Source organism: Camarhynchus parvulus, chromosome 5 (assembly GCF_901933205.1).
Source record: "Camarhynchus parvulus chromosome 5, STF_HiC, whole genome shotgun sequence".
NCBI classification, from domain to species: Eukaryota; Metazoa; Chordata; class Aves; order Passeriformes; family Thraupidae; genus Camarhynchus; species Camarhynchus parvulus.
In genome coordinates, this window is record NC_044575.1 from 44,843,351 (window position 1) to 44,868,855 (window position 25,505).

Below are 25,505 nucleotides of genomic sequence, written 5' to 3' on the forward strand. Positions count from 1 at the left end.
ACATTGGCAGAGATTAATTCATTTAGAATTTATAAGGAAGTTCTTTTTCCTGCTGAAAATTTCATTACTTTCTCATGTCAAGAAGTATTGACAGCAAGAATATTGATATAATTCCAAGTAAATGACTATTACTTTTCTTAATCTAAACAGTTTTGTTGCTTTAAACATAATCTCCCATCTTACATGATGTGTTTCCTTTCAGACATTAACAGTTTTTGCTTTTTTATTTGTCATGTTTTCTGAACTTCATGTGATATGTAGGGGGAAAAGTGACTCCTCCCATATATCTCTGCATTCTGAGCATCAAACTACATGAGAAGATGCTCTGTGGCAGGTATTTCTCTCCAGCTTCTAAAATAGAGGTCTAAATAATAGAAAAAACATTATTGTAATGTTTTACTCTAGTCTTTAATTACCACTCCATATGCTGATAACACATTATTGTAGCAGACATGGTGATTATTTAATAAAATATTTTAAAATCATCACTTTTGTAGTATTTGCAGCCAAAATATTATGGCATTGTATATTGCTGCCGAGGCATCTGCCCAGATGTAAAAGCAGAACTTTTTCTAACTGCAAGCTAACTAAAAAAATCCTCCAAAGAGCTACAGATGTCAATTACTGAAATGCTTTCTTCTTATTGTTTTTCTCACTTTCAGTAGTCTATGACTGTGTAATTGACAATGAAGAAGAAAAATGCTTGAGTTGGTTTGGATTTGTATTGTAGAGAAAAAAGTTATCTCTGAGAGAACCAATTATAACTCTATCAGGATTGGTTTAAACCAGTAAAAAAAAATAAAGAGTACAGAAGATCAGACTTCTGTATCACTGAAAGAAAATGTCACATCCATCCATTGTAATTAAAGTGCAGAGAAGATTTATCAGTGGGATTGAATGGCCATCCATTGGTTGATTCCTTTCTTGAAGACCCATGCACTGCAATTTGTCATGGCTTCAAGCCTGCAGTTTCTCACCATAGGATAAACTAAGCAAATATGCAAGTTTTTGAAAGAAGTGACAATATTTTCAGTCATTCATATTTTGGTGAGAAGCTCAACAGGAAGTCTGTCCTTGAGATTCCACCTCACTGTGCACATTGCACACCTGCCTCTTAGCTGCACATGCCATCAACAACTGCTTTTCTTTCTAAAAAGCTGAAGTTCATGCTTCCTGTCTTCACTTTTTTCAAGGCATAAGCCACACACCATCTGTGCACGTTCCATTGAAATGCTCTGACTTCTGTCAAGCTAAACCCAAGCATCCCTTCATAGCAGTACAGTATTGCGTGTTGACACTTAGTGGGATTCATCCTGGAAGGCAGGAGAAAGTTTTGTCAGAAAAAGAGAAATTTTAGAATGTGTGAAAAGAACTCAAAAGTATCCATTGCCCGTGAAGAGTTGCTTAACTTTCTATGAATAGTAAATGTGGCAATTTCCTGCATCTTGTTACTTTAAATTGGCAAGACCAAGCTCGCATTGATGGAACTGTTCACTTGTTCTGCAGTGGGAAGTGTTAGCAATTATTTCTTAATTATTGGTGTCAATATTGCATTTTATCCAGGATGCTAAACACAGCACTTCATCTGTGGGTGTGCACGTGCTGTGCATCTGCTTTGAAGTGAAATCTTGTTCTTTCTGTATTTTGTGTACAGAGCTGTAATTATCCCTTGCAGTGTTCCAGTTAGTTTACCTGCACATAAATAGTGGGGAGGAGAATCTTAAAATGTGAAGAATGTGAGACTGTTGATTTATAGCAGATTATGCCTGTATCAAATATGAGAAGAGAAAAAATAGGAGCAGGAGATCTGAATGTTGCCTTCAGGTAGAATCACATCTACTTAGAAGCTATCTCAGGTTTCTATGAACTGCTAGCAGACTTTTACTGTGCCTGTTTAACGATGATGATGGGAAATGTTTGGAGACCTGAAGATGTGGATCGGTTCCTGATGTGATTTAGTTCAATTTATTGGAGTTTGACTTGGATAAAATCATCCTTTATTGAAAAAGTGCAATGAAATATAAACTGTCAATGACTATTTAACTACAACTTCTTCAGAGAGCTTTATTCTATCCTCTGGGAAATAGAAGAATAAATAAAATATGATACGATAGACCTCCTTGCAAATTTTAGGATAAGTTCTTGTTAATCTTTGCAGTCAATTTCTTGTCTTAGAAATAAATAAATAAAGCATGAAACTCAAAGCTGCATGTGGATAAGGTTTGGCTGAATAAAATCCCAGGAGACTTTGGTCTTACTTGGGTTTGTTAAGAAGTGAGTAATTTGCCATACTTGAAAAAAGGTTGATTTAGCTGAACTGCTGTCATATAAAGCAGAGGTGGATGGAGTCTAATCTGAACAAGCGTGTCCCAAAGAAGACTATTTGTGTAATGTCCCAGTTCTTCCCCCTCCTCCTGAATGGCTTGGACATGTGCCAGTGAAGAGCTTAAGAACAAATAAAACAGGCAAGCAAGATAATCTAAGCTTTATCTTGGATCTGGGAAAAGAAAGGAAACAGCAATTGGATGGATTATTAAAATAAGAAGAATCATTTATCTGATTGTCCAGGTGGCCTTTGGGATGGAAGCAACAGTATTGCACTCCTGGTTTCCCTGCACCAGTATCCACAGGAGAGACCAGGACAGGAGGAAAAGACAAATTGAAGGACACAGAGGAAAAACAGTGTCACAGGTTTCCAGCAGTAGCATTGCCATACATACCTGTTACCTTGCTTTCAGCAAGCTTTCTGGCTCACTGCTGTGGTCATGGAAAGGTTACGAAGCTGAGGCATGGTGGCATACGTGGACCTGTCCATCTTACACTCCTAAATACAGTTGTAAAAGAACTGGAGATAAAAGTCAGCTTTTAAACTCAGATGTATAGTAGCTGTTTCTACTACTTTTTGTGGTAATGGAAGGAATGAAAATTTTTCTTCAATGGAGGGTTGCATGGGAGGGTAACCTGCTCTTTTCCTGGACAGCTCAGGAAAAGTTAGTTACTGTTCAGTTTAAACTGGCTTGTACAAATGCCTGTCACGTGCTGTGCAAGAGAAACTAATTTCCTCTAAAAGAACCTAAATGTGAATTTCCCTGATGGTTACAAAATAAATTAAAAAAAAATTTAAAAGTGCCTGTTCCATGTGAGGAGGGTAGTAAATTGATATCTGCAAATGTCAGCTTCTCCTTATCCTTCACAAGAGGAGACACGGCAGCAGAGGAAGCTGAAGAACTGACTGCTTTACTGTGCCTCTGCACCTCTCTGTCTGCCCCCCATCCTTAGTACCCTCATTTTAGAAAGGATGAAGACTCACATGTACTTCCAGGAGCAATAAAATAACTTTCAGACTGCTGGCACATTGGCTGTAGTTTTTTGGAATTGCTAAAGACTACTTGAGCTAATGTTTTATCAGCATTTACAACCTGCTCTGGTAGCTGTTCCTGCTGGGCTGTTGTTTCTACTCTGCTCCATGCCCCTGGCTTTCTCAGCCTCTGCCTGCGTTCTCCTGCACACACAGTTGCCCATAGCAACGCCCCTGTGAAAAGGCCCCCAGTGCTGTCATCCTCCCCTGGAGGACAGGACAGGAGCTCTGACAGTGCCAGCCGCAGCACTGGCAGAGCTCAGCTCTCTGGGCCTTCCCTGGCAAGCAGGAGTGAAGCAAACATGCCTCCAGAAAGCAAGAGTTTCCAGGAATGAGAGGATGGCATATCCAGCACCAAAAGCATTTGATGAATCACTTACCTACTAGGAGCTGGTGGAAACACCCTGTCCCTGATGTTCTTCAGAGTCAGTGCTGCGCCCGTTGTCCCAAACTCCTTCCACACCCAGAACCACCCCTCTCTTACATCATCCTTCTTCTTGTGGGATTGTGCAATTAGCTGGATCAAGACTGAACTGGTTAAAAATACTCTGACAAAAGGTTCATTTTTAAACTGGAAGCGAGTAGGTTTAGATTTGGTATTAGGAAGAAATTTGTTGCTGTGAGGGTGGTGAGGCACTGGAACGTGTTGCTCAGAGATTGTGGATGGCCCATCCCAGGAAATGTTTTTGGAGTTTTTTAAAGTTGCATTTTCTAATGTACCAAAAGTAATATACTGTAAGCATTGATGTTTTCAGTAAACCTGAGGTGACCAACATCCCTGAAAAAAAAAACCCATGTGCTAAATGGGCTGCAAAGCAAATGGTGTCTTTGCCTGAATCATCAGAGATCTCCTCAGACACAATGGTTCCAAGGTAAAATGGCAAAGTCTTAAACTGAAATTGTGAATGTTTTGTAGAAAGACAAGAGTGGAAGAACTGCACATCCTCTTCCCCACAAGCTCCAAGGCCTCAGCTGTGGCAAGACATGTAGGAGGTAATCTACAGAGCACTCTGTGTTTTCATAATTGAGTTGTGAATAAAACTGAAATACATGTAGTCATGGTTATTTTGTGTTGAAGAGAAATATGTACCCTAATAATGTGGGGAGAAAATACAGTAATTTGTCATTCAAGCTATTTATTTTTAGTCATAGAATCTTGTTCTGAAATTTAAATTGACATGCAGTAAAGTAAATCTGGTTTGCTAATATCCCTTAATAATTTCATGAGAACAGATTGGTTCTCACATCAAAACTTGTTTGGGAGGAGGTACCCAAAAATTCAATCATGTGCATGATGTCAGTTAGCCCAGCCTCCCTCATGTCTTTGGTTTTTATTGTGTCAGTAAGTATGTCATGTTTAATCTCTGTGAAATGCTGGAAGCTGATTAATGAGATGTTCCTAAGAAGTTTCATAGTAGTTATTTTCTAATATACATGCTTTATTAAGTAATGAAGCACAGTAAAAAGGATTTTCTAAGCCTGAATTTTTGTTAAGGAACTCAACAGAAATATGACATCTAACCCAAAATGCAAGGATAAGATGGGAGGAAGGACAGAATGTGCAGCAGAGCTGGAATAACAGAAATCCTGACAGAGCAAGCAGGGAAGCAAGGTTCCCATAAAAACTAAAAAAATCCCAGCAAAGCCAGACCAATGGTCCCCTAGTACCCTAGCCATTCCAACAGCAGCAGGAGGTGATGCCATGTGGGGATGCAAGCCTGGTCAAAGTCATCAGTCCATTCCGCTTGTACACCCTCAGCATGCACAGTCATTGGATGTGGATGTTAGAAGGTATCTTCTCTGCTTGTGGACCCTTTTGTCCGGCAGCAGGTCTTTTTCAAGTTTACTAGACATGGAAATGGAAATTAATACGACTTCCAATAAGCTCAGCTGCTCAGTGAAGGTCTAACCAGACACAATAATCCATGGGCTGCACCCCTACCCGGATTTGGGAACGAGGTGAAGGTATTGCTAGACCTTCTGCACTGCCAAAATCTGTGTGGGGTATGTGGTAATGACTCACAGGTGGTCAAGCAGCTGGACCAGTTCCTGAGGTACTTCTTGAATCCAGGTGTCAGGGGTTTTGTGAGTTCTGTTTTCAGTAGAAGGTCTGCTAAGACATCTTCACTTTAAACATTATGTTGGCAGATGTGAGTCTTGTAAATGGATGTTGAAAAGGTCCTGATATTGAAAACTGCAGATCAGAGGATAGAAGGAAGAGAGCATGAATTGGCTGTTACATACGCATGAAACAGCTGCCATTGCTAGCCAAATGTTGTTCAAGTATATTCACTTCTTCTGTTTGGTGACACCTTATCATTGGTGTTATATGGGCAGTAACAGATCTTACACAAAAGAAAACTTTTTTGGGATGGTAGGGCATCTTCATATCTTCACCTGTCAGTGCCCATTCACTCAGATGGATGGGGTTTAATTTGCTGTTCACTCATGAAAACATCTTCATTCTTTTTTCCCTGAACTATGCATGCTCTACCAGAATAGCCATTAAATGTTCAAAGGAGGAGGGATTTTGTTTGATTTTGCACTAGATACTTTAAATGCTGTTTAATACTGGACAATATTGGGTGCTTTATTTCTTAATCAGAAGGATTTATTATTTCATAGAATCACTGAATGATTTGGGTTGGAAATGATCTTTAAGTTCACCTAGTTCCAATCCCCCTGCCATGGGCAAGAACAGTTTTCACTAGATCAGGTTGCTCAAAGCCCCATCCAGCCTGGCCCTGAATATTTCCAGGAATGGGGAGCCCACAACTTCTCTGGGTAATCTGTCCAGGGTCTCACCACCCTTAGAGTAAAGCATTTCTTCCTAATATCTAGTATAAATCTGTTCTATTTCAGTTTGAGGCCTTTCTTCCATGTCCTATCCCTATATTCCCTTTTGAAAAGTCCCTCTCCAGCTTTCCTGTAGGCCCCCTTTAGGTACTGGGAGGTGCTGTAAGGTCTCCTCAGAACCTTATTTCTCCAGGCTGAACCACCCCAACTCTCTCATCCTTTTTTTCCAGAAGCGGTGTTCCAGCCCAGTGATCAACGTAATGGCTCTCCTCTGGGCTCATTCCATCAGGTCCATGTCTTTCTTGTGTGGGGACCACAGAGCTGGACACAGCATTCCAGGCGGGCTCTCACAAGAGCAGAGAGGCAGAAACACCTCCCTCAACCTGCTGGTTACACATCTTTTAATGCAGCCTGGGATCTGGTTGCCTTTCTGGACTGCAAGCACACGTCACCGGGTCATGTGGAGCTTTTAATCCACAAACACCACCAGGTCTTTCTCCCCAGGGTTCATCTCCATCCATTCTCTGCCCAGGCTGTATTTGTGCTTGGGATCCCTCTGACCTGCACAGGTCCTTGCACTAGGCCTTGTTGAACTTCATGAAGTTTGCAGAGATCCCCCTCTCAAGTGGTCATTTGAATTACCTAAAGCTTGTCATTCCAGTTCTTCTGTTAGGAGAACTATTAGCAATGATTTTGAAAAAGATAAATCATAAAGCCATAAAGATATCAAGAGTATATTAAAACAAATTTTAGCAAGCCCAGACATACATCTGGTAAAGAATGCTACTGTCATATTTGTAAGCAAAAGAAAACTCTTGGGGCTGCAAAACAGCTGGTGGGTGGTTTTATGTTCTTGCTAGTTTCTCTTTAACCATTTCTTAGAAAACATTCATTGTGACACTTGAAAAGCAAAATTTTATTCGAAGTCAAACTTTAAAATCACATCTTTAAATATATACAAATATATATATATTCACACGCTTATAAATACACTGAGTTTGCATGTGTTCCCAAAGGTCCTGGAAGGTAGCAATACAGCACACAGCAAAATATGGCATCACCAGGTCAACCATGGTTGACCACCAGATTTCATTAAAGTATCAGGACCCCAGGAGCTCTAATAGCCTTGATGAAGCCAAGTACTTTGGAATAATTACTAGCCAATTTTTTTAATCCTTTTTTTATTTCACAAAATACTTTTGTACTGGACCATCTAATTTGGTCATTCAACATTCTTATGTTAATACATGCTTAAGTCGTGTTATACTCCTGACAACAGTCTGGTGTGGTTTTGGTTTTAGGGTTCTTTCCTATCTTTTTCACCTGTGGGAGTTTGGCAGCTGTGGTCTGCCTATGCTGCTGAAAAAGGGTTAATTTTTCTCTGTCTGCATCATTCTTCATCGTATGTGTTGAGAATTTTTTCAAAACTTCACATAAAAGCATAATCTTTTCCTCTTCATTTAAAACTCATTTGGAGAATGTGACTGATTTCTCTACCTGTTAGAAAAGTCGCTGTGACTTTGAAAGCATTAATTTCTTCAGCTCCTGTCTAAATGATTTTTTTTCTGTATAGTTCAAAAACCTTTCTTTCACAAGTCTGATAGACTCTGTCTCTTCAAGTACTTCACTAACAGTTTTTATTTTAGAAGAGAATCCTTTGTGGCATAGGGTTTTCTACCTATTTTTCAGTACGTACATTATATGCTGTCTCAAAGCACTCTTGCCTTTTCATGTATGGCAAACTGTTTTGGACTTAGCTTCCAGGAAGCCATTATAGAGAGACAAAAGACAGCACAGACTCCTAGTGCAGAAAGGACTTGATAAATGGCCTCAAAACTTTCAGATTTCTTTTCACACAGTTAGCCACTGGACACTTAGAGCCCTCAGAAATCCTATTATTTAATTATGTTCTTCTTTTCCAAAGCAAAATATGCTGTTCAGCTGGGGAATAAGTACTGTGAACTATGAGGTTAGAAGCCTTTAAACCCATTACTAGTTCAAGTGGCATCTTCAAAACTTCTAGAAAGAGCCAGGACTTTATTTTGTCATTTTTTCAGGGGTTTTAAAATTTACAAGTAGATTGTATTTGGAGTAAATTGGGCATTTTTTCTTCCTCTGGAAGAATACTCAATGAATTAAAGCGGCAATACAACTGTGGTTTTGGATAAACATATTTAGTAAAAGCTTTCTCAGCTTCAGTATTTTCATAAGCAGAGCGTGAAAAACAATTTAATTAAATTTAGTTATTTGGCTGATCAGCATTAACAGTATCAAGTAAACCAGGCCACATCTGTGAAAAGGGTATTTACAAAACTGAGTGTTGTATATAAGCTGCCAGCCACTGAACCTTCCTGCTTCTGTGTTTAACAGCTTCCCAAACACTGGGAAAAGCTATCTTCCAAAATAATCTGAAATCTCTAGGATGATTCTTGTGATAAATGTCTCTTTGTGCATTTTAAAATGTGTTTCCTTCTTTAAAAACTAGTGTTTGAAAAGATGGACCTTTCTGAAGTCCCTGTTCCTTAGCATGAAGGCCAGGACATGGCCTTCAGACTTCAATAAAATGAGCAGCACACTGTGCTGCACTCCAGAGTGCGTGTGACTTCTTAGAAGTTCAGCCAGGCATTTCACCCACAAGTTTTTACTCTTATATTTTTCAGCCTTATCATTTCCATTCAGGGATTGTCATCAGAGAAGGGCTCACTTTCCCTGGAGGCTCTCAAAAATTTTGTTGGAAATAGTAGCTGCAGATACCTCTGGGCAGAGAGGAGAGCTTCTCTAGAATGGCTTGCACTCCCAACAGCAGTGCAGGGATTGCTCACAAAACAAAAGCTGTTAATTCAGTTAACCCACTTACAGAGAAAAATCGCATAAAGCAGAGAGAAAGTAAAGAAAGATCTCTGGAAATAAATAATTTAATTAAAGGTCTTTAAATAAAGATGTCAGAATCTATTATGGGCCATTTAAGCTTTAATCAAAAGTGTTTCAGAAACAGTTTCACAATTTTACCTCTGAAAGGATTCACTGCAGTTTTATCTTTGCATGTATGAACATTTCTGTTTCCAGACATCATTAAGGTATTATTTTTATTTGCACAAATCTATAAATATCTGACTGGAAACCAGAGATCCCTGTTAACCTCCAGATTAATTCCCATCTGACTGGGCACCTACCATGCAAGGGAGGCCCTGCTGAGCAAGGGGGCTGGACTGGCCAGTCTCCAGACGTCCCTTCCTACCTTAGCCACTGTCTGATTTTGGGATGCCCGCAGTCCATCACTTGTTCAGTTATATCAGAAAATGCCTACCTCTGTAACTTTTAACTACTCCTTAGCATCTTGCTATAATCTCAGAATCTCATTCAGTTCTCCCCGCCTCTGCATGCCTGTCCTGTCCTTGTTTAACTGTTTGTGTGGGTGAGGCAAATGCTGAGACACTGAATATGCACAGAGAGCAGGACTGATCATCACCCAGATAGGTGAGAAGAGATTCAGCCCTTGAAATAGCTATTGTGTTGTGGGTGTTTTTACATTTGCCATGGCACAACACTTAGACAGCAAGCCAAAGTTACCGTGGAGGATTTGGAGTAGCAGAGTGCTGAGCCTCCCTGTCATATTTTACAAATGACCTCCCTGTTCTACATAAATGTTTGGACCTGTTAAAATCATGTGAGTAGGCTTGATCACTGAATTTATGCTTGTCTTACAGACATTTGCCTTTAGAGCTGTCACTAAAAGAGCATCTCTGGCCTCACAGGAAGGCCAAGGACTCTAGCAAGTCCTTTTACACTTTGAAAAAGCCAGACATTTCAAAAGCAAAGGCACACACCTTGCTGTTGGGGGGATAGAAGCCAGCACATGGTTTCAGCAATGACTTACTCTTTTCGCTGAGCCAAAATTCGCTGTGCTTTCTACCATTGTCACATCTCTTTGATTTTTTTGGCCTTCGTTATGGTATCTTAAGTTTGTCTTGATATTTTTGCACCTGGTGCCAAAAATGGGTTTTTTTGGTAGGTGATATAGTCTTTGGAGAAGCCCAGCATTACTTGGGTTGAGCGACCTGGTCTGGAAGAAGGTGTCCCTGGCCATGACAGGGGGGCTGGATGAGATGATCTTATAAGGCCCCTCCCAACCTAGACTGTTCAGTAAATCTATGATTGCTTGAAAAAATTTTCCCCAAGTGTCCATCCATCAGCGCCTCCCACCCCAGAATAAATGTTTGCTTTCAAAATGTAAAAAAACGGAGAGATAGCCTTTGTCCTCTTCGTAACTCCTGGCTCTTGAGACACAGATTAATGGATAAAAAATTCAGAGTTAATAAAACCAAAGTTGAAGTTTATCATCATATGCTCATCACAACCACTCTCAGATTTGTCATTTCTTCATAAGCAGTTGTCCAATGATGAATATTCACTGAAATCTCTGATAATGTTGTCTGTCATCATCTGCCAGTTTTTTAAATTTTAATTACAATGTTAATATCTGCTTCTGCTTTTATATGGAATATTTCAAAATCCTCATTACACACAATACCAACAGCCTTTTCTATATGGTGTGACCTCACGGGCTTTGCTTCATATTTGTAGTCCCTGCAGCACCTGCTTGAGTACTATGATTTTTTTCCTTTATTCCTAACTTTTTTGGGGCTTTCTGTCAGTCTCCAAGAAACTAAAGTGGTATCTGTACTAGTCTTATGCCATGGTCTTTTGATCTATCTTTTAGTTTGATGTATCCAAGCATCAGGCCAAACTAATTTTCTGGATGAGGTTTTTATTTCCTGGGAAGTAGAGATGCTGAGGCCCTTGGCACGTGGTGGTTCTGGTAGCAATGGCTACCAAACTTCCTCTCTGACATCCAGATAAGGCTTGAAATTGGTTAGGAAAATGTAATCGCACACAAACACACCTGCACATATACTCTTTCTTCAACTTATCAAAAATAAGTTCTTATCTGTGTCCAACTTTCTTACAGTCTGTAATACTGCAGATTTATTTTTCTTTACTTTTCTGAGCCTAATACTCACAGCTGAGATATTTTTGCTTCAGTTGAAGTGACATTGTTGCTTAAAATTGTTGGTATATAAAGCCAGGGAAGAGCTTGAATTTTACAAAATCTCCTGTACTGAGATGCTGCTAAGAGTATGTCCCCAAGCTCAGGTTACCAAGAGGATTCAGGCAGGTACCACTTGTCTTTTTTTTCCCTGAGGGGCCCAAAAAGCCTGCCTTATTTCCCATAGTTTTACCCCTAAAGAGAGAAGAAATGCTGAAAATTTATTCTAGAGAAAAGCTGTATGTGTCAGCAATAAAGTAACAATAAGCAATTTTAAACTAACTTTTGAAAATTCTTGAAATATAGGCAACTTTATATGATTTAAAAAGGAAAATCTTAGAGTAGATGAACTTATAGCTTAATGAGTACACAGTATTATGTTCCTATTCCATGACAGTTGGGGTTATTATGTTTACACAGACTGAAGGACTGCAAACAAACCCTTGAAACAGTGTTAATTAGATTCACGCTTCAGATAAACTATTATCCTGCCAAGATGAATTATGGTTTGAAGTTACTGCTATTTGTTAGTAAGGTAGACTATTCAACAGAAAAGAAATGTTTCTATTCAACAAAAAACAAGGTTTCTATATATGTATATATATCTGATGCAGATGTAATTTTGTATATTTTTCAGTTATGAACCTTGTCCACAGAACTACCATTCATCAGTATTACTGTACCCATACCAAGGCAGAAGCTGATAAGCACATTTAAGCACAGGATTTCAGGTTGTCTTGGAGCCAGGCACAAGTGCCTTTTCATACAACATACTAAAAGGAAAATATGATTGAATATTAAATACAAAAGATGTACTTAATATTCAAGGTACACTATTTAATTAGATAAAATTTTATGTTTTAAAGCTAAATAAAAGCCTTTAAATGACTGTTCACGAGTTATGAAGTTTGAAAATAGTAATAAGATGTTTCAAAACTGAACTTTGTTTTATCCCTATAGTAACACAAGAGCTGTACAGAGGTACAGATCTATCTATGGGTGATGGAAAGGCACTAGACCTAGCATCTCCAGCATCAAAAACTACATAAAAATTATAAACAGAAACATGAAGGTAGGCATAAAACATTTATAGATTGAATTTATGATCACACAGCAGCTGTAATAAGGCTGTGTACATTTCTTATAGAAGACCTTGTGTGAACTTTAAATAAAATATAACCTTAACTATATAAAACAGAATGGCAAGGTTTCCATAATTTACCTTATGTGAAAATCTTGCAATAATGAAAATTACAGTTATATATTCTTTAAGGACTACACAGACATGATAACAGAGTTGTCAAGAAGATGTCTATTGAAATTGATTTTATGATGACATTGCTCATTTGATGTTGTCCCTTTAGCATTCCTTCTGCTTATGTCTTTTAGATTTCTTAACATTGGAAGCTTTTCTTAAGGTAGGTTTCTGTTCAAGGCAGGACATGCAGTTTCCATATGTGAGATGAGAGAAGGGCAGTAACAGGCATCCAGCTCTCCAGAGAGGGTTTAACAATGACTCTCTGTGAGCTGAACTTTGCTGTGTTAAATAGAGACATTGCCTCACACACTAACACAAAACCAGTTTTTCTTATGCCTTCCAGAACAAATCAGTGCAAGCACAAGGTTTTTCTATTTCTAGCCTTGAAGTCCAATTCACACACTTGGTGTGACACCAACCTGCACCTGTGTCACAGGGTTGGGTTTACTTTTCTCAGAGGGCAAGAAATGTTGTGCCCAATCTCTTACACAAGGCTCTCATCCCGGTGATGGCACAGACTGATCACGGCATCCATGCAGTCCTCAAATCATTATCTCCAGCCAGCCTTTCAGCCTCCCTGAAACAGTGTCCAGAGTGCTGTCTGTCAGCACTCTGTGATGAGTCTCCAAACAAGTTAGAGAGGGAAAAAGATCTTATATATGTACTGTTTCATCAACACATCCTACACCATTAGTTCCAGCATCAGTGTTTGTGCTTTTGGAATGGACTGAACCCTGCCAGGAGGTCTGCAGGAGGTTACATCCCTCTCATCCTGCCTGTGCATGGCACAGCAGGTGCACTCTGACACAGATGGAAGCAGCTGCAGCAGCACTCAGGGCAGGTCCTAGGTCTCCAAGCAGCTGAGCACTCATCACAGCAGTCTGCAGTTATGACTCAGCTCAAGTAGCCCTGGAGACATTTCCAGGTTTTACAGCTCTGGAGTGCTGGAGATGCTGGGCAGGAGGTGCAGAGGTTGCTCAGACAGACAAATCTGGAAACAGAAGAGCATAGAGCACAAAGGAATGCTGTTATAGCCATGTATCCCTGCCTCCCTGGGCAGGATGAGTCTTTCCCCACCACTTAGCCATCTGCTCGAGAAAACAGCATTAGCAATTAAATAAATGGTACCACATCCCAGACTGTCCTGATAAAATATTTTTTTGTCAAATAATTTTTCCATTAAAGGAAAGTTTCATGGCTAGCTCATTCTCACTTCCTCATAAGAGACAAGATCAAGATGTTGAAATTAATGTTTAAGACAACATGCATGGATTTATGTCTCACCAGCCAGCTGCACAGTTCAGATGCTGATCATGCACTGATGGGAAATGAGGTGCTTGCATGCATGTGTGTGTGTGTGCTTTTCTGCATAGACTTAGCAAAATCAACAGCACTAAAGATATTTTTTCATATCAGAAATTGGACCTAAGCGCAGGTTTGTTACCATCAGGTAGCTGTGACAGCACCATGCCTGCTTCCATCAACGTGGCCTCTCATAGAGTGGAAGTCTTCACAGAAATGAGTCTTTTTCTTCTCTTTCTGGAAAGAAGGACTTAATGTCCTCCTTCCTTTCTGGAACAGGACACTTTTACAAGCTTGCTGACATAGCAGTGTCACGAGAGCAGAGATGTGACAAGATTTGAGAGTCCTTTAGCTGTTCTTACAGGAGTCTCTACAGGGGAGAATTACTCCAGCAGAAGTAGTTTTGTCAGGAGTACTTATCCTGCTCAGAGAGCACCAGAGGTGATTATCATGGCAGAGGTGAATTTTGCCAAAGTATTGGTGTCTGCACACTCTTGGAACAGTGCAAAGTACAGGACATTTTCTCAACTAAGCCTTTGAAGTACAGCTTCTGTTAGGGTTATTTCTTCTCTCTCTTTTAGAAGCACAAAACATCCTTATGTAGAAAGTTCAGTACAGAATGTGTCTGAAAAAAGAGGGTCAGCATCTTTGCAGGTATCTAAGTCTTCCTGTATTTCTCTTTACTAGTTACTGTTTTCTTGATTTTTTTCTTCCACTACAGTTGAAACTCTTTGTCCTATTTAGTTTGGTTCACACCTATCATGAACCTCGATTATTATCCATTGTCTGTTTCACTGGAAATTCATCATTTCCCCAATGAGTGTTTAAACTGAACTGACAGAGAAAAAGAAATAAATATAAACTACATTAGGAGTACAGACACAACATCACAAAGAGCTCTCATTGTAGGCTAAACTGGAACCTGTCTTGTGTTGGTATTTATATTTCTAACAACTCAATGACTCATTGTTGCCCCCTCTTTCTACCTACTTCCTCTTTGTGGGGAGGGCAGGAGCAATGAACTGCACACATTCAGAAAAGAAATGAGACCTATCAGAAAAGAGAGATATTTTTCAGAACAATAGAAAGACCCGACTGCATGATCTAAAATTAACTGTGAAATCTCTATGTCTGTCCCAGTCTCCCTACTCAGAAACTATTTGGGGCACCCGGGGCTTCATTCTTGAGGGATTAGGACTGATGAACTATTTCTCATACTTTTTCATGGCACCAGTTGCACCAGGAAATGAAGTTATAATTAATGTAACCTGTGAATGTCAGGACATCCAGAATTAAAACATAAAATGCCAAACCATGTGTCACCAGGCAGAGGGAGATGAGTGTGGATAATGACCCATGAGAAACACTTACAGCAGCTGGTAGCACTGGAGCAGTTTGCAGCAGAGAAGATGAAATTACCTAATATTGGCCTAAAATAGGCAGTTGATGCCTTTTTCCTCTTGTTTGATTTCAATATAATCTTTTTACTGTTGAATGGAGATTAATACTTGCTTGATGTTATTCACTGTTTGCTGTTGGAGGATTCTGCTTTAGGAGAACTTCCTGTTGGACCTCAGTCCTTCTTATGAAACTGGCTATTGATAAGAATTACAGCTGCTCACTTTTCTCCATTTATACCCAGTACTTCAAGAAATAATGGCACGTGATTATATTATACTGTTGCTGTGATTTCCCTTTTTAGTTGTTTTTTTTAATATATCTACACAATATAACCTGAACACACAGGTGAATTTTAGAGTGCTTTGCAGTACCAGACTTCATAACAGAAATTTTGCTGCCAAAACAAAATCTAAAGATTTGTTTTCCATAGGAGGTGTGCAGTACTTAGAAAAATTTTGCTGACTCTACTTGGAATTCAATTTCCTCCAGCTTCTAATAAAGTAGATCTGCTACAGAGAAATTCAGAATTAATATGAATATTTACAAAAAATGACAGAAATCTTGCTTAAGCAATAGGCGAAAAAAACAAACCACAATATTTGGAGGAAAATTGAAGCTTCAGGAATGTACTTGGTCAGTTCAGCTGAATATTAAGAAAGATCACACTAATTTATAGAAGTCAATGGATCATGGGACAGAGGTAAATCAGTATTATACTGATTTCAAAATAAGATCCTGAAATTTTTACTAAGAATGCTGCCTTCATTGCTGGGCTGGTGAAGTTAGGATTTGTCATGCATTTCTATCAATAGTGATTATCTAATGCCATATTTGCAGACATGTCTAACAAATTGATTGAAACTCTTTTTATTACCTTAAAAACATTTTATTTTCCCAACCCAGAATGATCTGATTTCCACTTGATTAACTATAATCTCAATTGCTACTTGAAACAGTGCTTTCGAGAAACGTCAAGCAGCTTGTAAAATAAAAATCACTAAACTAAGTGATTTTCTCCTAAACTAAGTGATCAGCATTCTCTCCTATCATAAAATCACCAGCATTTTTTTCCCGCAGTTGTGTCTTTTGTTTCTTCATCACAAGAAGCAATTTTGTACTTTCAAATAGTCTCCAAGTGTCAGCCGCTGCTTTTATTTCCTCTTTCATATGCTTTCATAATTTCATTTTGTATTTGCTTCCCAATCTGCAATGTAACTTCTTGCTCTTTCGCTGTTGGGCTCGATGGGTCACATTGGTGCTCTAATTGCTCGCTAAGTCATGTATTCATAAGTCACCATGATTCCCTGGAATGCCTATTGAATGCCTTTGTAAAGCCTTTGCTAGTGTGTAGCAGGACAAACCCAGCAACAAAATCCAGTCAGCTAAAGAAACAGCCTGAGGAGTTCAGGCTCTGGCCATGATGCCAGAGGCAGGATCCAAGAGGGACCTGTGGAAAGCAGCTCAAAGACATAGAAGTGCCTCTGGGAGTGTGAGCCTTTCTCTTTCCAGGGCATTTGCTTTATGCTGTAGGGGATGCCTGCTAGTCCCAAAATGCTGTTCACCCTGCACCAGGGACTCCCTGCCTTTCCATCTCTGCCCAGCCTACAGCTGCTTCCATTCTCAAGGAACAGGCTGGGGCAGGGACATGGCAGCCCCTCACTTCCCTCCCCACAGCTTCTTTGGGCAGATCTCACCAGCTGCTGAGATTCCTCTTGTCCGTTGTTTTTTTGTGTCTGTCCACAGGGTGGAGGTCATGACTTGCATTTAAGCCAGCCTGCACCAAAAATAAGCATTAAAAACTACAATTATAGAGGGATCAAGCCATGGAACAAAAAGGGAGGATGGAAAACAAGAGGAAATATTTGAGTGCCCAGGGCAACAACAGGAAAAAGTTCTTGTTGTGAAGAATGTTTTGTCTGTGGTTTGTCACTTGTCATGTTGTTTTCCACACCACAGAGCTGCAGTCCAGCTCTCCCTAGCACAGAAATTTAATGAGGAGGCTGGAGCCTCCTGTAGGACCACTTGGTGTTAGATTGTGGATGCAGGCAGAAGTGCAGTGCAGACCCTGGAGAACCCAGGCTTGGAGCTCTTGTTAGTGGGGCTCAAGCTGGAGGGCTCAGAGTAAGGGCTGGCACTTCACAGTGTGAGGCAGGGCCAGTGTTAGAGAGGAACCTCTGCTGGCAGCAGGTTGCCAGTGAAGGGAAGAGAGGTGCAGTTTGGCACTGTTGGAAACAGGTCTTTTCACACTGCTCTCTTCTTGTCTTTGAGTACGCGTGTGTCATACTGACTGTATTTTCCTTTGTTTCTCAGAGCCTGATGTGTTATTTCAGCATTGGCATCTCATAGTTACAAAGATAAATAAAAAATCCTGTGATTTTTCTGTCCTGTCGACAAAAATGCTTTTGCTTAGTTGGTCAGTTATGCAGTCCTTTAATAATCTTAATAAAACACCAGCAAAGATTTGTCATGAGCATTACTCCAATTTGCTCAGTGATGTTCTGGACATCTTTTTATTCTTTAGTAATATCTTTTTAAAGCAAGATTGTCTTATCAACAGCTTTAACCAAAACAAAATTATTATTTTCAGGCTTTACAATGAGAAATATTTGAGAGTAGACTGAAGCACCTCTGGCCTGAGAAATCCCATTACAGAGAATCAGAGCAGAGGAGACTTTTGATAAGATCCACATGCAGACTTGAGCTATGGAGTGGGACACAGAGAAATAGAAAAATTTCAGCAATGCTGATTTATAAAGAGGTTGATAATGAGTGACAGACAGCCAAGTAAGATGCAGGGCATCTTTAACTCCTACTGGGATGCTCATGATAATCTTGTCAGGGGCTGTAACCTGGTGTGTGCTCCCAGCCCGGGCTTCCACAGCCAGGCTACAGTGGGTGCTGAGTGCTGGGTGATATGCCGCCTGCACTACCACCAGAAGTCAAGTGAACCTCAGAAATTTCACCTTGTGTTCCAAAGATTTGGTGCAGATGGATCTCTGGAAGGCAAGAGCCACCCCTGGGACAGAGCCATGGTGGAGAAAAGCATCAGACAGAAGAAAGCAGCTGCAATAACCCCAAAGCCTGGAAGCAGTCCAAAGCACAAAGAGAGAAAGAGTGAACCTAGCAACCAAACCAAAATTCAGGCCTCCTCTAAATTCTCTTTTCCTGTCCATGTGTTTTGTTCTGCTTTTTGTTTCATTCTGGTTCTGGAGGAAATGCTGGCACGTGTTTCTTCCCCTTACAGCTCAGACTTAGTCAAGCACAAGTGGGTGACATCTGGGGAGAATGTATTTTTTCTCAAAACTGAGCTGTACCACAAGGATTTGCTACCAGTTCATCCATTTTTCACATGATGGAAGTCCTAACATGGTACCTACAGGTTTATTTTTTTTAACTGTTCCTTTTTGTCTTCCAGGGTTTGGTATGACCACCCCAGCCACCATTGGAGGCAAAATTTTTCTGATCTTTTACGGCCTTATAGGATGTGCAGGGACCATTTTGTTCTTTAACCTGTTCCTGGAGCGCTTGATCACTGTCATAGCCTACATCATGAAGTCCTGCCACGAGAGACAGCTGAGGAGGAAAGGGGTTCTCCCTCACAACGGCCGCCGGGGCTCGGGGAGCTCCGAGGTGGACAGCCTGGCGGGCTGGAAGCCCTCTGTGTACTATGTAATGCTGATTTTATGTGTAGCATCCCTCATCATTTCCTGCTGTGCCTCTGCAATGTACACACCGATTGAAGGGTGGAGTTATTTTGACTCACTTTACTTCTGCTTTGTGGCCTTCAGCACCATTGGTTTTGGTGATCTGGTCAGTAGCCAGAACGTCAGGTATGAGAGCCAGGGTCTTTACCGCTTTGGCAACTTTGTCTTCATACTCATGGGGGTGTGCTGCATCTATTCCTTATTTAATGTGATCTCTATTGTCATCAAGCAGTCCATAAACTGGATATTAAAAAAATTGGCCTGCAAGTGCTGCCACAGGTGCCAAAGAAGATTATTTCGTTCACGGAGGAATGTGGTGATGCCAGGAAATGTGCGCAGCCGGAGGAACATCTCCATCGAGACTGACGGCGTCAATGAGAGCGACACGGACGGACGCCGTCTGTCAGGGGAGATGATCTCCATGAAAGACTTCCTGGCCTCCAATAAAGTCTCACTGGCCATCATGCAGAAACAGCTGTCAGAAACTGCTAATGGGTATCCAAGGCAAATGAGCTCTAACTCGAAGCAAAATGGATTCTCTAGTGGGGTTGGAGCCCTGGCAATTATGAATAACAGACTGGCAGAGACAAGTGTGGATAGGTAAAATAAGGACAGTAATAGCAGTGAAAGAGTGTGAATCATTTCAACAGGTATTGAAACAACGTGAATCAAATGAAATAGCTAGGGAGAGAGCACCACCTGAGAGTGGGATCATGTGGAGGGCATGCCTCCTGATGGAAGACCTCTTGACTTTTTGGGGGGCTGTCACTTAATGTTTTTGCATTGTACCCGTCCCAGCTCCTCAAGCAGGTTACTGCAGGAGGATTTTAATTTAGCCTTCAGATAAAATTTCTGTGTCCTGTTCTTCTCCATTATGTGACATACAGATTTCAGGATAAGAAATCCGTGGGATGAGAAGAAACCAAGTGTGTCTACTGAACACATTCTTAATTCAGAGATTGTTTAGAGCTCTCTGTCTCACTCTCATCATGCCTGTTTCCTGGAAGTGACTTATCTGAGACCAAAAGATGAATCAGCCTTTGTGATATTGCAGATCTAATTTAATGGAAAATAGTATGAAAGTTGGTAGGTATATTCTGGAGCTATTATAGTGTGAATGGGGAGAGAATTTTGCCTTTAAAATTTATTTAGTCTTTCCTATAATAGGATACTGTCAAAAGTGATAGAATAAAAACTTATCCTACTTTTGTTTTCTTCATTTTCAAAACATGATTTTTTTCCAAGGATACTTTTTCTTCTAGAGTTGAATCACTGTGGCTTTCTGCTTCAAAAATGTCAAATTAAATTGAAAATTGACATACTGATGAGTGGTATGAATTATTCCACAATAGCAATCAAGGACTTTCCAAATTTCTGTTCATATTTGCCTCAATTGTGACTGAAGCATCAGCATCTGTAATGCAACTAGTAACTGAGTTTACACAACAGGCTTTAGTATGCAATTAGATTGCTATGCCAGCATCCAATGTTATTATAAATGACTGTGATCACAGAATCACTTTGGCAGTGTCCTTTTTCTCTTTTGTGTAACTCTGTCATTCTTCATCTGTTTCCCTGGCTTTCAGTGATAATAATGAGTGTCTTGATTAGGGAAATAGAAAATGTTTTAATTCCTTGTTTTTCTCAATGAAATGCTCTGAGCGCTCATTATGACTAGAAAGGAAATTTCAATGAGAAGAATAGTAACAGTGAGAAGATCATGAAAACAGGAAAAGTGATCTTTAATGACAGTGAAATCATCCTTTGTACTAGGTAGCTAGAGAAATAAGGAATTAAATTAACATAAAATTTAGCAAGAATTTAAGGAAGACTGGGCTGAATTCCTGGTTCTCCTTTAAACTTGCAACACATTAAAGCCAAACAATGTACGAGAGTGTAAATAAGCAGAACTGGTCACAAAGGACCCCATCCCCTGGCAAGAGTAGTATATGCATCAGGACTAAATGTTTTCTCACAGCTGGAAAGCCTTTCAGAATGCTGCAATATTAGGAAATTTAGAACATCATTATGTGGTTCTCTCATACAGAATAATGCAGATAGCCTCTTCACTTTAATTTGTATTAGGATTTAATTATTTTTCTTCATTCTAGCCTAAAGTTCTTTCACTTAGGTTTCTAATATTGTAGAATAACATTTTTATACTCATTTTATCAATATTTGAATTTGAAAACAAAAGCTTGGAATCCTTTAATATAATAAGCTAACCCAAGATATTCAACAAATGTACTTAACTAGTGAAAAAATTGCAAGCTCTTTTGACTTTATTAGGGGAAAAAATGTTGATTTAAAGTCAAATCCTGCTGTTCTTAGTTACAAGGAAAGCTTCAAACTGAAGTACTCTGTCCACATTCTGATCTCTGTCAACTAATCTGTGCAGCAATGGAATACTTTTAACAGTATCCCTTCACATTTGCATCCATGTAAAATCTGAATCAGCTTCCAAACCTAACTTTTGTGAGAAATGTAGTTTTATTTGGTTTTTGGGGGGGTTATGTATTAGCAAAAGTTGCTACTGAACTATTTAAGATGAAATTATAATACCCAAGATCCATTACACTGTTACACTTTTTATTTTAAATTTCAAGGCCTTCTTTATCTTAATCTTACTGAGTAAAAATACCTGGCTATAAAGCAGAGAAGTACTGCTCTGTAGCCTTCTTTCCAAATTCATTCAGAAACACCTCTGTTCACTGCCTGTAAGCCTAAGATCTCATTGTTATCAATGTATTCCTCTGCCAACTAGCAGAAATAGTATAGGACTTAACCCATTGCTTCAGCAGTCATTAAGAGGATCTTCAGATGGTTTCAAGACATGAGACAGTTGTGTTGCTCTGTTCCATTCTTTCTGGTAACCAGCATTGGTCTCTCATCATCACAGAGGAATCTTTGTCAGCTATTTTCAATAGGTCTGAAAACATCTATGGTTATGAAAGCAGGGGACTAATAAATAATCTTTGGACTAATAAATAATCTTTATCCAAGAGACTTGACAAGGCTGTGAGGGATCTTTGCTGTATACTAGCTCTGTTTTCATTGATCAGCCCTGACATTTGCTCGCTCAAGCACTGCCTTCCCCATGGCCCAAGCCTGCCAGGTGCAAGATCTCCTCACTGGTTTTGTGGTTGGATTTCATGTCCACTGCAGGTAATGAGGGAATAGCTGCCCTAATTACCTCTATACAGATGTCAATTGCCAGAGATAAAGGACCAGCATATTCTGTCCTTGTGCCATCTTGTACCATGACATCATCCTGTCCCTAAGAGACCTCTGACTTTGTCATTGAGTTCCCCTTACGGCAGCCACACTCAACATTGAACGAGGTAACTTTGCCAAGGAGACTGTAGAATTCTTAGAGAATATCTGTGGATAAATAAGACTTTTGAGATCAGAGAAAGAAATTTCTGGCTATTGTCCCATGGTATTACAGCTGTTTTACTAAAGGCCTTGAAGAGACAAATCCCCAAAAGCTCTGATTATACTTTAATATCAATATATTCAATTTAATAAAGATATTAAAGATAATAAAATAAGTGGAGATACAAATGCACACATACTAAAAAAAGAGCAGAATTTAACACAGGAGTGACAAACGCCCATCCTGTATGAAAAGTAAATTACAATAAAAATACAGATAACATCACATTTCTTGCATTATTTTTTAAAGTAGCAATGAGGAATTAAAGGAAACAGTCAGGAATCTATTTCAAAGCTGTGCAAATTTTAATGCCATATTGCTTAACACTAAAATCTCAGTCAACAAGACAGAAACCTGTTTTCAAAAGTACTGAGTTTCTCTGTTGCCTGCCATGAGTTTTCATGGTGCCTATTGCGATATAGGGGTGAGGTTTTTAAGGCAAAAATGCCTGGGGGAAAACCTTGGATGCATAGAGATTCTGCATCTGCACTTTGAAAGGTCAGGAGTACCACTAAAATCAGTGGGTTAAACTACAGGTTGCAGCCTGCCAGGCTGAAACTGAAAGTCCTTAATGGAGTAATCTGCTGAAATATAACCTTATCATTATGCCACAACTTAATAATATCATTATTGAACATTATAATTATTTTACATTGAAAGGAAATATTTAGTGCTAACCAAAATACAATCAAATAAACGTAGAGGTAGCTCTTAGGGTTTTCTTGCTTGTTTAGGTTTTGTAAAATGTGTGTATCAGGCACTTTGCAGGTAGGTGGGTGTGAAAACAGTTACATTCATTTATCTCCACGAAGGACATGGGCTGCTTTTTGCAAGGACATGAATAAACTCTTCAAAGGCATTTAAGCCCTGCTGGAAGTCAATTAACTTCCCACCACACACCAACTTTTAGTGGAAGTCAGGTACCTGATTCCCTTAGGCAATTTCAGAACCCCAGCCATGTATTAGGTTTTGAATCTAAGATGACCTGACAGTGTCCCTGGAAAGTTCAAACAATTGGAGCAAAGTTTCAGTGCTGCAGCACTCTAATAGCTGAATTAATTTATCTAAAAGCATTTTATGGTGAAAGCTTTGTATCAACCAAATAACACAAACAATGTTTACATTTTGTTTGATTTAATCTTGGCCTCTGTCAGTTTTAATTATATTTGACACATTTACAAAATGAAGAACAAAGAGAAAGTTGGGCTAGGTATAAAAAAATAAAGCAGCTTCATTTCTCCAACTGAATTGATCAAGAGAAAGAGGTTAGGTTGGGAAAAGAGCTTCTTGAATAATATTATATTTGAATAAACTTTATCTGGAGGTGGAGGGTATTAAGTTGTTTGCATGACTCCTCTCCAGCAGCTGTGGAAGTGGAACTCTTTGTGTGACCCCCTGATATCCCTACTCTGGGAACAGAAGCTGAGTGAGCCTTAGCTTAGAGAAGGGTCAGCATTTCCAAGCAATGCAGTTGGAATCTTCTGTTGTTTTAATTTAGGCTACTAACACTGGGCTAACACAGCACTTTCTTCGTTTCTTCAAGAACTAATAAAGTTTTTTTATCTAATTTCATGTACAAGCTGTGGAGAAACACCAAGTGTTTTCTTTCCCCTGGGCAGAAAATACTGCCAAATACACAAGGACAATGAGTCTGTTTGAGAATGTTCACAGTACTTTTTTGCTTGATCCCAGAAATAAGAATATAATCCCCTCCCTACTCCTTATTTTCCAAACATCTATGAGCATTGGCAACAATATCTACTCAATACTCTGCTTATTACTTGAAAGGTCATATTTCACTAGGAAAATGAAAGCCATTGTTCATCAAGGTGGACCAACATAGTCTTATTTTTTATTAGATTTAAGAGAAACTGTGAACACAAAGACAATTTACATCCAAGTAGTCAGAAGCTTTTTGATATAGTCTGTGTTTATAGAGCTGTTTTATATCAAACCACACAAAAACAACATGACTGCAGACTTAGAAGAGCATAAATAAGTCTAAGAACAACCTTATAGAATAAATACACTATGTTATATTTTGCTTTTTTACAGTTTCTCTCTAATGCGTGCCTTCAGTTTTCATTATTTGAAATTATTTGTGATAATAGAATAAATTTAAATTTGCAAAGATTTTGAGAGGCACAATAGTGAGATATGTTTTAAATGAAATATTATTCTCCACAGGTTGTCTAGCTTTCTATAAGAGGGAAGCTTGATGAAAGGCAGAATCAAGTCTTTCCAAGCAAGGGTGCAATTTCTGGATTCAAATGGATTTCCTATTAGGTACATTCAGAAGCTCCCAGAAGGACAAGATGGCTTTGTTTTCACAAATGTTATCTTTCAAAATGCTTTTCAAAGCTATTCCCCCTTTTAAAGCCTTTTAGAACACTGTCAGTGTTTTCTGTTTGTCTTATCTGAGAAAATTTAACCTTGTGTTTTTCATATCTTTAGAAGAAAAAGATGCACACGAAGAAAAATGAAAATGACCTTACATAACCTTTACATGTATTGCTTGGAGCTGCAGAAATCCTCCTCTTTATCCTAACTCATGTTTACATCAGAGTAATTTCTCCAGCTCACCAAAGAGGTTTGGCCTTATTAATCAGTAGTCACAGCTCATGTGAAAGAACTTTTATTTGTTCATCTGTTAAATGAGGCAATGAGCTGATGGTCTGAGCAGTGGGCGCTGTTCTAAGTTTGTTAACATTCAAAAGGCTGGAATCACCATTGTTCTCATTTCTGCAATGGTCAGGGAGACACTGAGTAGTGTCCAGAAGAGTCCTTAGTGCTGCAGTAGCAGCAATTGCTGGCCATTAACCTCTGGGTGTCCTGCTGTCTGCTCTTAGTGCCCAGGGCCAGAAATAGACAGAGAGAATGCTGTCCAGAACACCATTCAGAGATGCACAGAATAATTTGCTGTGGAAGATGCCTTTGGATGCCATCCTGTCACCCTTTTCCAAAGCAGGCCTAGCTAGTTCCTGCCCATCTGTGATTTCTGGGTGATGCTCCTCCAGCACTCTGTTCACAGTGTCCTGACTGAACAACACCCCTACCAAGAGAAAGTGACAAACTTCCTCTGCACCATTACATTTGGGCAAATGCTTAGCTCCAAGTAAAACAAATTTCTTTGTAAATAGCACCCAGATTGCTGCTTTTCTCAGCCTCATACCCAGCAGATGGGTATTTTGATCCCCAGGTAT

General features: G+C 39.5%; 1 protein-coding gene across 1 annotated transcript in view; it reads left to right on the plus strand.

The window, feature by feature from the left end:
* The window catches only part of KCNK13 (potassium two pore domain channel subfamily K member 13), a 50,249-nt gene extending 30,595 nt beyond the window's left edge, over positions 1-19,654 (plus strand). The window contains exon 2 of the mRNA XM_030949586.1: positions 18,578-19,654. Coding sequence (XP_030805446.1) covers positions 18,578-19,470 — 893 coding nt within the window. The 3' untranslated portion in view covers positions 19,471-19,654. The remainder of the gene's footprint in view (positions 1-18,577) is intronic.
* The last annotated feature ends 5,851 nt before the right edge of the window (positions 19,655-25,505 follow it).